Source organism: Phragmites australis, chromosome 15 (assembly GCF_958298935.1).
Source record: "Phragmites australis chromosome 15, lpPhrAust1.1, whole genome shotgun sequence".
In the NCBI taxonomy this organism is placed as follows: domain Eukaryota; kingdom Viridiplantae; phylum Streptophyta; class Magnoliopsida; order Poales; family Poaceae; genus Phragmites; species Phragmites australis.
In genome coordinates, this window is record NC_084935.1 from 28178398 (window position 1) to 28190511 (window position 12114).

At 45.8% G+C, this 12114-nt stretch overlaps 1 protein-coding gene across 1 annotated transcript; it reads right to left on the reverse strand.

Moving 5' to 3' along the window:
- Positions 1–836: 836 nt before the first annotated feature.
- Positions 837–3196, reverse strand: LOC133892778 (uncharacterized). Its single transcript, XM_062333728.1, has 7 exons — positions 2966–3196; positions 2630–2879; positions 2376–2528; positions 2191–2296; positions 2000–2114; positions 1348–1408; positions 837–1233 (listed from the first exon to the last, which is right to left on the reverse strand). Exons 1-6 carry the CDS (start codon positions 3137–3139, stop codon positions 1373–1375), a joined length of 834 nt encoding a protein of 277 aa, XP_062189712.1. The 5' UTR covers positions 3140–3196; the 3' UTR covers positions 837–1233; positions 1348–1372.
- Positions 3197–12114: the final 8918 nt, after the last annotated feature.

Genomic DNA, 12114 nt, shown 5'->3' on the forward strand with positions numbered 1-12114 from the left:
AAAAGGGAATGCTCCAACCTTAATGCGTGAAGACGTCACCAAGTCATCAGGTCAAGTGGAGGCGCTGCAGCTTGTTCCTTCCACCACCGCGCTGGGCAGTGAAAAGAAGCGCGCCATGTTTTCGTTCCTCTGATCCTCTTCGCATTGGATGGGCAAGGCTAGTGAACAACAATTCAGACTCTTGAGAGCCTGCTAAATAATTGCTCCATTACTGCACTAGCTAGTAACAACTACTATCTCTCATATACATTTGTTCTTTTAGCAGAATTTCAGCTCTGAGATTCATGCATAATTTGTTTTTAGTTTAAAATAAGAAGAAAATGTATCAACATCCAAACACCCTCAAACTGTTCACAACTTCAACTCTTAAGAATTTCTAGAACCAGAAATGACCGGCTCCAAAAATTCTTAGAGCTATAGCTCTAACAAACAGGCCTTATATATGCTCTCTTTTGATTCTTGTGTTTGAACTACACTCCGAATGGAATTTTGATTCTTGTGTTTGAACTACACTCCGAATGGAATTATCCGCGGCTTGTTGTTTGCCCTGTAACGTCCTCGCACGTATGAACTGAATTGTTCAGGAATTTTCCGATCTGCGAGAGGAAACAAGAGGCTACGGTAGTCATGGCAATAGGTGATTATGCATGCAACTAGGAAAGTGCGCTCTGTTTATGCTGATGGATGTTGAATTCGTTGCTTTCACGCTGTGATGCGGATTTTGGAATGGAGGAGCTCCCTTTCCTCTCATAGGTGCATTTGGAATATGGATTACCACATATTGGTGACGACATCAGATGCAACTGCCGTTGGCTTTGGTTTGATGACAATGTGGATTAGCTTAGCTAGGATCAAAGAAACCTCACAGCATCCATTCCAGCGACACAACACATGGCTTCCTTGTGTCAGGTGAATAAACTCCAGTGTACAAGAGTGACAATTCGTTTTGCAGCTTCGTTTAACGACAGAAACATATGCTACCTGTTCTGTGACATCAAGTTATTGCAAAAGGTAATCTCAAGCATGCTAAGATGATTACAGCATGTCATTGACATAGTTCAGTTGAAGACGCTAGCACCTATTTGAGAAGCGAAACATCTCCTCTCCTGTACAACATACGCCCTGCTTCGCATGTAAGTAGAAGACTAATATCCATGCAAGATTATAGCTTCCCAGCCTGATTGGAGTCGGCTTATCCTCACACATACCAAGCAAGGCAGATACCCTACAAGGCTGAGAGATATGATAAGAAACATGTTAGTAGTTGTTATTGCAAAACGGAAATGACAAGGCATATCATTTCTATCTAGAAAGAAGCAAAATATTTGAAGCGATGGAAATACCTACCCATCGTCATATCCTCAGATCCACTTCAATCTACTTCTGCCACGGTGCTTGTGCTCACAACCTAAACCATTATAAAAGAAAAAAAGGGGTTTTTTTAGCAGACGCAAAACAATCTTGTATGATCCATAAACGTGATCTCAAGAAAATCAGATTTTACAATGTAACAATGCATTGGGAAAGTCCCCCCTACTGCTGATTGCATCTAAGCCACTTTTTATCAGAAATAAAATAAATTTTGATCAACAATTGCTACTAGCTTACCACTCTATTCATGTTTCAAAAAAATTATGGAATTAATACAAGTGCACTACTAGCAGCAGAAAGCAAGCAACTTCCTTGACATGCAAATAGTTCAACCAAATGAATGCAACTAAACTTCTGTATCGACAATAAAGGAAATCGACAGTGCATGGCAAGATAAAGATTCCTGGTAATCTCAATCATGATTCATGACACTCTATAGAATACCGTGAATTGATTGAAAAAGAACTCTGTGGTCTACATATATTTATGGTAGAACAAAGAACCAACTGGGATCATAGGTAAACATGATGGTTTCTGAGGCTGATGTTATCATGACATTATGTCACCATTGATGTTACCCATGGAGAAGGCAACGCCTTTGATATATTAAAAGGTATAATATTTATACCTGTGAAATGTAATCTTTAAGTTTCCCACTGATGGATTCATCCAATGCCCTCTCTGCAAGCGCATACATCATGTCATGGCCTTCTGGTCCAGTAAGTTTCTCCTTCAGCAAGTACCTGCATCAGACGAAAAAGATAAGCCAAACAAATTCTTGCAACCAATAGATTACATAGTAGCACACACCAATGCAACCTTTGCTGGACGAGGAGTTCGAGCGCCTGCTTATTGTTACCAAGAACAAGGTAGTTCTCATCATTCTCGTTTAAACCCAGCCTCTTCAACTGATGCCAGAGGTCCTCTGGAATGTGATAGACAAGATTCAGAAACATCAGAACATGAAGTTTCCGTGACAAACGCAAAGAACTAGCTACCCTTACCCCCGGAGATTTTGCCACCAGCAAGATGAACGATGCTAATGACAACGAAAGCAAAGCCAGACAGATGGGCAGCCTCCTTATCCTCGACGTACTTGCTGTACACCTCAGGGTCTAACTTGCTGACCAGAACATAGCTTTTCGCGTCCACATTAACTAAACACAATCCAAATCACCAGTCATTGCCGTAGCCACTGGTGACACTGAGAGAAGAAAAAAATATATTTTTTTAAGAAAAGAAAAGGAAGATGCCTTACGCTGCGGCTGTGACGGCCGGCCGGAGCGTGTGGACGGGGCGCGGGTCCTCTGGAGCTCCCTCATCTCGTACCCGAAGGTGGCCGCGAGCCTGTCCCTGGCCTCGTTGATGACGAGCGCCGGGAGCGCGCGCTGGCGGTAGTTCTTGGTGACGATCCCTGTGAGCTCCTCCCGCTTGATGGGGCAGCCGGAGGTCTGATGCGTCTTGAAAAGCACGTAGCGCATCACCTCCGCCACCAGCTTGTCCTTCTCCTGCGGGAGGGGGCGGTCAGACAAAACGCCGAACACCTCGCATGCGTGCGTGCACCGTTGCAGGGGATGGGGGTGGGGGTAAGTACCTCCTTGGAGATGTCGATCTGGGAGAGGTCGTCGCTGGTCGCCATCGGGGGAGCGCGGCGAGGTGAGATCTTGGCTGGAACGCTCCCCAATTGCAGGAGCAGCCGTCCGGTTCGCGCGAGAATGAGGGAGGGGAAAGGAATTGATCGGGAGAGGTGGAGGTTGCGCGCGCACATGAGCGGATTCGCGCCACCGCATTGGATCCTAGAAACGCCATTGGGCCTTGACGAAAGCCTGTCTCATGTTTGTTTTTTCTCCTTTTCTTTTTCACTTACTATTTAAACGCCCGTACGTTGTAATGAGATAAAAAAAATTCACGAGGTAATATAAGTGCAACATGACGAGCTGCAACGCGAGCAATGCGAATTTAAGAATTTTAGTAGTTCATCTAGCAGTTGTTATAAGCATAACAATCACTCCAAAAATAATCATAGTTAAATACATGTGCGTTGCGATGAAATTTAAAATTTTTCACGAGATAAAATAGTTGACTAGGTGTAGCTGATAAAAAAATAACACAATACAACCAATCAACAACGATTCAACTCCATCATGAAGGGCCGTATGCTTCTGTTTCTCACATGCTGATTAGATTGGATGTTCTAATCAATATGCTTAGAGAATCATCAATTTAATTATCCATATGTGAAGTGATTATTTTGGCCAATGAAAAGAAAGGAGGTAAAGGAAGTAAGATTCTTTAAAAATAAGAAGGTAAAATCTTCTCACTTTTTTTTACCCTTTCATATTCACTTATGTCCTTTGTTATACTTTCATTCTTCCTCTTAATTTAAAGGTGTAATCATACATAACACATGGTATGAAATGATATAATTGGCGATAAATATGTCATGTGATATAATTCATTGCATTTGCTACAAAGTGAACATTTCTTGTGTTTTAGGTTCATTGCTCAGTACAATTGAGTACTCTGATGAAGTAGAATGCAAGTGCTAAAGCGAAGCAGCTCACATTTGTTGGAAAAAAAAATCTGATGGAGAGCTTAAGAAAAGACCATTCTCATTGAAGGCCTGTTTGGATTACTCCTCCTTCTGTCAGGAAATAAAGATTATGCCTTTAAAGATGAATCATGTCGGTAGTTAGGATCTCGGTCAGGTCTCCATCCAAATGGTGGCAAATTAACATGTCTCTCTCTTGACCAAACAGCTTGTGATCAAGGCTAAATGCAGTCTTCTGGTCCTTTAGTGATTGTAGAAGCTCCACTCAACCCACAGTTTTTGTCCGAATAGTTTGGGGCTTTAAAACTGAAGAGGATGCAACCGACTTGCTTCCAAGCAACAATAGAAACAGATCAGGTTTTGAGAAGAAATCATGATAATGAACAACAAAATGCATCAGGCATCGGGATAATGAAGAGTGACCATTACACCAGCACCAAAGAAAAAAAAAGGAAATTCTAGCAGCAATCAATTGCTTATGGGTGTTTAACCGGCACACTACATTTGTCAGCACTCTTGCATGAACCAAGGTGATACAAAAACAATGGCTTCCTAAATACCGTACCGGACGCTAGGAGGTGATTTTGAAGAAACAAAGTGTAAAAGAATAAAATAGGATTGGGAAAGTACCAGTAAATGGTCGGTTACCGCCGGTTATCGGTCACATCGGTTTGGAGTGGTAAATTTTAGTACTCCTTGTTTGAGATCCTTTACAACACAACACATCAATACTACGCTAATGCTTAATAAGAAGAAACTTATGAAGCAGGTAACAAATACTCCTTGAGGTTTGAGGGCCTTAACCAACATAATGTGAAAGCACAAAATGGAAGGTAAAAAATTATAAATGGATAACGATGGGAATAACAATGCTGTTGTGAACATACAAAAGAAGAGAGAGATACAACACCAACTGATATATTTCTATGTCAATGTAAGTTTAACATACATGAATCAGCCTTGAACCCTGCGCCACCACTGAACAAATAGAAATCTCAATGTAAGGCCACCGAAGATTCCAATCTGGTATATCTAACTATTAAAATAGTGTTCAAGTACATAGTAGTTGTTTCACAAATGGTTCCTTCATCCTTGAAATCCATAAGCAAGTAATCCTATGATGTGACTTATATCAACCCTACAGAATCAAAGCACTTGCATATCTGCTCACATTAAAAGCTGGGCTGACAGTATCCTTGTGCTGGTCCATGTTGGATGCTAGGTAGCCAACTCCCCTCTATGACACAAGCGGCTCCAAGTTAAACTCAGACAGTTGTTTCCTGCACATTATTCGGCACTTCCAAGGAAAAAAAATTGATGGAACCAGCAAAAGGGTGAACATTAGACAATAACTGCAGGAGGAAGCAGAATAGAACTATTCGAACAGAGGAGGCAAGAGGAAGCAACATCTTGTACTAGGCAAAAATTTAAAAGTAGGTAACATACTCGATTATATTTATCAAAATAGACAATATATCACCATATTTACAAATTTAGTATCCGTATTCAACATCTAATTTACCGAAAATAGTGAATAGTGCCGTATATAAACTGTATTTGGCACCTCAGGTGCCGAATATGGTGAACAGTACCATATTCGGCACCTGAGTACAGCCAGCCCTCCGTCAACTACCGTTGCCATGAACAGTATCCGCGTTGATTAAATTTCATTTCCACTCTCCTTCAAAACGGTGGTCTTCTGTTACTCCAAAAAAATTTAAAGCTTTTTGTACGTGTTTCATAATCCATGTGCAACCATTTTAATTTGATTCACTCAAAAATCCTTTGTATATTTTAAACTAAAATTCTCCAAAAAAAGCTACTTTTATAACTTCTAACAATTGTTAGTGCCTCAAATAAATTCCCAAAAATTTGAAAAATTCACTAATATTCTTCTTATGTGATGGACTAATTTCTAAAATTATTTCCAACCCTATATTATATGAGGAAAAAATGAGTTCCTTTGTAATGCTCCATTTATATGTATTTTTATCATTTCATGTGATATTCTTCTTTTAATTCAATTTGAATTCAAACAAAATTCAACTATCTTATTATTTTTATCCCGTTGATATGCTAACCTTTTTACTACATTTCTGAAGAACGGTGGGCGAGCTGGCGCATCTCTTGAACGGTGCAAGTAGTAGTTGCTTGAAGAGGAGAATGGTAATAAGGACGAGGAGGAAGCATGCAAAGAGGTTATGAACTTGGAGTGTCTCCATAGATATTGTTTCATAGGTGGTGCTCATGGTCGTTGTCGGTGTATCAGAAACCGGGGTTCCCGAATCTCGAGACCAGACCAGCAATCCGCCACATAGCGCCATCCCGTGGAGTCTCCACCGCAAGGTGAAAAAGATCAAGTCCCGGGAGAGGGCACTCGGGGCCACAGTCGGTGGTCCCCGAGTACCCCAGTTCCCCGATGATCCACGAAGTCTAAGTGCCAGGAAGAAAGTGCTCGGGAAGGTGTGCGGTGACCTCCGAGCACCCGAGTCCCCCGACGACCAGGAAGGCTAAGTACCGGGAGAAGTGTGCCCGGGGCCGCGAGCGGTGGCTCCCTGGACGCCCAAGTATCCCGAGGACCTACGAAGGAAGTTCCGGGAGAGAGTGCTCGGGGCTGTGTGCAGCAGCCCCCGAGCACTCGGTCCCCCGAGGATCCGTACAAGTGTGCCCGGGAGAGAGTGTTCGGGGAGATGAACAGTACCCCCGAGAACTCGGTTCCCCGAGGATCAAGAAAGGGCATTCTCGGGAGAGAGTGCTCGGGGAGGTGTACAGTGACCCCCGAGCACTCGGTTCCCCGACGACCCAGAGAGCCCCCTAACGGTGGCCCCCGAGGGGCCCACCGATGAGGTGTCAGCCAGTCAAAAGCCCAAGGCTGCATTTAAAGAGCGCGCGTGGCCTGTCACCTCAAACTGCTCCCGCCGCGCTCGGTGTCAGTTCCTGCCACGTCTGGCAGAAGGGCGTGGGGTCATTGAATGCACGGGTCCCATCCCGTGCCATCCGGCCCGTCTCGGGATAACGTCGTAAGGGCCGAGGCGTTCCGTCTGCCGCGCTGCTATGGCATGGGAACAAGACAGGGCGGGCGCGCGGAGCCGCTCTGCGGCTGCCCGGTGGGCCCTCTCCACGGCGCCCGTTGCCAGTGCATTTATAGTGACGGACGACCGGGCGTGGGACGCATTTTTCACCCCCGGTCACTTCGCCCAGAGGTAATGATGATGCCCTTTTCATTTATGGTGTCTCGGAACTTGTGCCCCCCTCCCGTTCGGGGCACGCTGCTGCCGGCGGCACAGAAGAAAGCAAGGGTGGGAAAAAAGACAAGCTTCGGAAGAGGAATCAATTGCTCATAAGCAGAGAAGAGAAGATCGAGAGCACCAAAAGCCGGCGGCTACACACAGACCGAAGAACAAGGAGCCCCAGGCTCTAAGATAGATAAACATTCTTGTAACTAGCAACATCCTTGAGGGACTTTCTCAGGGTATTTATAGTATCCATACAGGAGTAGGGTGTTACGCCCCAGTGCGGCCCGAACCTGTCTAACCGTCGGTGCATTTACTCCGTTCCGCATTAGATCATTCCACCCCACCGGCCATCGCATTCATACCCATTTATTTCTCCGGCGAACATATTCAGGATCATCCCCCGGCCGAATCTCTAAAAAGGGGTCCCTCAGGATCCCTACGATAGGAGTTAATCCTCCGACAGTCGTGGTTACTACTCACATGATGTTTTCCTAAGCGGCTAAGCAATACAGTCGCGATATTTTTATAGACTATGTAAAGAGGAAGAGTTGTTTGTTTTGACTACTTCCGGTGTTATTTTAGACGTATGTGTATGTAGTCAAATATTTAAAACTTACTATATATTGTTATATTTATAAATATTCAGATGGAAACACGACAACTTATGCAAAGATTCGCCATTAAATTACTTTTGTAACTGATAAGATTATATTTTTATTAATATATTATACTAAAAATAGTAGTTAAATTGTATTTGAAAAACCATGTTACTGTTTAAAGTATAATATAATCATACTTTAAGCAACTACTGCTTGCACCGTTCAAGAGACGCGCCAGCTCGCCTACCGTTCTTCAGAAATGTAGTTAAAAGGTTAGCATGTCAACGGGATAAAAATAATAAGATAGTTGAATGTTGTTTGAATTAAAATAAGAATATCACATGAAATGATAAAAATGCATATAAATGAAGCATTACAAAGGAACTCATTTTTTCATCATATAACCTAGGGCTAAAAATAATTTTAGAAATTAGTCCATCACATAAGAAGAATATTAGTGAATTTTCCCAAATTTTTGGGAATTTATTTGAGGCACTAACAATTGTTAGAAGTTATAAAAAGTAGCCTTTTTTTGGAGAATTTTATTTTAAAATATATAAAGGATTTCGGGGTGAATGTAATTGCAATAGGTTGCACATGGATTATGGAATATGTATAAAATTTTTAAATTTTTTTGAGTAACAGAAGACCACCATTGTCGGTGAATCAGGAACCAGGGGTCCCCGAATCCCGAGGCTAGGCCAGCAATCCGCCACGTGGCACCTTCCCGCGGGGTTCATCTCCGTGAGGTATGAAAAGACTAAGTCTGGGAGAGGGCGCTCGGGGCCATAAACAGTGGTCCCCGAGTACCAGGGTTCCTCGATGATTTGTGAAGACCAAGTGACCGGGAAGAGAGTGCTCGGGGTCATGAACAGTGGCCCCCGAGAACCCAAGTCCCCGGACGACCAGAGAAGCCGAGTACCGGGAAGGGTGTGCTCGGGGCTGCGAACAGTGGCCTCCGAGCACCCCGAGGACCCAAGGAAGGTAGTTCCGGGAGAGAGTGCTCGGAGCTGCGAACAGTGGCCCCCGAGCACTCGGTTCACCGAGGATCCGAATAGTCAATTCCGGGAGAGAGTGCTCGGGGCCGTGAACAGTGGCCCCCGAGCACTCGGTTCCTCGAGGACCAAGAGAGGGCGTTTCCGGCCGAGAGTGCTCGGGGAGGTGAACAGTGACCCCCGAGCACTCGGTTCCCCGACGGCCCAAGAAGTTCTTCATCGGCGCCCCCCATAGGGGTCCAGCGGTGAGGTGTCAGCCTGTGAAAGGCCCGATGCCGCATTTAAGAGCGCGCGTGGCCTGTCACCTCCAACTGTTCCTGCCACGCTCGGTGTCAGTCCCTGCCACATTCGGGCAGAAGGGCGTGGGGACATTTAATGACCCGCGTCATCCGGCGCGCCTCGGGATAGCATCGCAAGGCCCGAGGTGCCCCGCCTGCTGCCCTGCTGTGTCAGGCATACAAGACCGGACGGGCACGCCGAGCCGCTCTGCGGCTGCCCGGTGGGCCCTCTCCACGGCGCCCGTTGCCAGCACCATCATGACGACCGAAGACCGGACGGGGGGCGCGTTTTCAACCCCCCGTCACTTCGCGCAGAGGCCATGATGACCGTCTTTCCATTTATGGCACCTTGGAACTTGTGCCCTCCCTTTCGGGGCACGCTACCGTCGGCGAGTATTTAAGGGAGCCGGCGGGCACGGACAAAGGGAGTTAAGTGAGTTGATTCAGAGGTTCGGAGAGAGCACAGACGCCAAGACTCGAAGAACACCTTCGTACAAGCATAGAAGCTGAGACCACCAAGAACAAGGAGCTCGAAGCTCTAGGATAGACATACATTCTTGTAACCAGCAAGATTCCTGAAAGACATTCTCAGGGCATTTATAGCATCCACACAGGAGTAGGGTATTACGCTCAGTGCGGCCAGAACCTGTCTAAAAATCCCTCCACTGCATTTACTGCGTTCTGCATTAGATCATTCCACCCCACCTGCCATCGCATTTACACCCATTTATTTCTCCCGCAAACATATTCAGAATCATCCCCCCGGCCGAATCTCAAAAAGGGGTCCCTCAGGATCCCTGCGATAGGAGTTCACCCTCCAACAACCGTTTTGAAGGAGAGTGGAAATCAACGTGGCTACTGTTCATGGCAACGGGAGTTGACGTAGGGCTGACTGTATTCGGCACCTCAGGTGCAAATATGGTACTATTCACCATATTCGGCACCTTATGTGCCGAAAATAGTGAACAATGCTATATTCGGCACACGGATGCTAAATTTGTAAATACGGTGATATATTATCTATTTTGTTAAATACGTTCAAGTATGTTGTCTACTATTGGATTTTGCCCCTTGTACTATGGCACTATGTAGAGGTGCTGAACTCATGGGAAAAGTAGATTACAGGGAGGCACTCGAGGGACTCATTGAGGGAGGGCACCACTCGTCAGACAGCGGCGCGTGGTGAGTTTGTCAGTGGCATCCTCGTAGGTCTCGCCGCAGGTGGTGTCAGCGGACATATTGACGAGGACAGTCGGAGAAGGCTGCGGCACAGAGAGGAGCGAGGCGAGGAGCATACCTCCCATGGATGCGCAACGGACTGAGGATAGCGACGACAGATGACGACGCAATCCGGATCAGAATGAGATGGTGCTAGGGTTTGGGAGCGTACGAGGGTCGTGTGATCCCGCATTGGCAGGGGTGGTGCTGCTGGCGGTGGCACGTTGGAGCGATGGTAGGAGGGGATCGAGCGGCGACACGGTCGTGGAACACCGGATACACATGTGGCCGTCGGACGGAAGGGAGGTCAGACCGTGGAATGGATATTAACCGTCCGATGGTGCCACAATTTAGGGGTTAGACGTAGGATTTAGAGTGGGCATAGGATTCAGGTGGACACGAGATTCATTAGAGACTTTTTAAATAGTAGAGATTTAACTACTCTCTTGGAATAAGAATATGATGAAAAATGGGAATTTTATTTTGAACTCGAGTGTTTCTGTGGCCCAGCCTTGAACACAAGATTTATGGCCATCCGATTCACTTGTGATTTGTGCTCAAGTGATTCCTCCTCTACTCTGGCAAGGCTTCGAGAGCCGTGAGGGAGGGGGCTTCTCCGACGAGACTCTGATGGGTTAAGGTTAGGTATATGAGGATTTAGGGATTTGGATGATCGGGGTTTAGGTATTTGACAATCTCTTTGGGCATAAAGGGAGGGTCGGGGAGGAAGGCTAGCCTAACGTGAAGGCGGTTGGTGGATGGGGGTGGCGACTCATTTTAATCATGAGTAACTTCCTTGTTTGCTATTGAAGATATTCAAAATTTCGGATGGTGGATCAAGGGTATGGTTAACTTCCAACAGCAAATGAGGAATAAGGGTATGTTTGGTTCATACCTAACCTTACCACAATTAACCTTAGTTAAGTGTGACTTGTCACGGTTGTATCAGTTAACTAAATAATTATAAAATCTATAACATAACTAAACTTAGACGGGAATATTAAGTATAAACCAAACATGCCCCCACTCTTTAATCATCCACTAGGTCACGGTGAAGGCCAGCCTGGGGATAGACAGCGGGGCATAGATGTGGGGTTAGGGGAGGAAGGCCAGCCTAGCATGAAGGCTCTTTAATCATCATGAATTTTCACTCGATTTTTTTTCCTCAAAGTTTCGGTAAAACTTGTAGTGTCCTATGGATGAGGCTAAAGATGTCCAAATAGGTCGTGCCTACTGGACCGACCCGAGGTACGACACTATAGGCACGGCACAACCCAAGCCGAGACGGACCGGGCCGGCACGGCATGAGGCCACGGGCCATGCCTGGGCCGAGCGCGTAGCACGGGCACGGCCTAGCTAGGCACGATCCGGCCCGGTACGCATGTGCCCGGCTATTTTTCTATTTTCTATATATATTTTTAATTTTGTAGCTATTTTTATTTATTTTCTATATTTTTTTTTTACTTTTGTAGCTATTTTTTTTATTTTATCGGGCCGGCTGTGCTGACGGACCGTCCGTGTGCCGTTGGGTTGCCCGTGCCTGTCGGGCTGGCCGTACCGCTGGGTCGCAATCGTGCCCGGACCGACCCGGCATGGCACGATGACCGACAGGCTGTACCGTGGGTCGAGGGGAGGCATGTGGGCCGGCGCGGCAAGTTACAGTTGCCGGACCGTTCGGGCCATGCCATAGTCAGGCCCGTACTGAGTCGGTTCGAGTGGCTCATTTAACCATCTTTAAATGATGTTTTTTTTAAAAAAAAGTGCATCCGATCTACCTACGATTTTCTCGCAAAGATTTGCACGAGAAGAGAGACAACCAGATTGCAAAATTGCAATCGCACGGTGCCGATAAATTTTGACATAGGA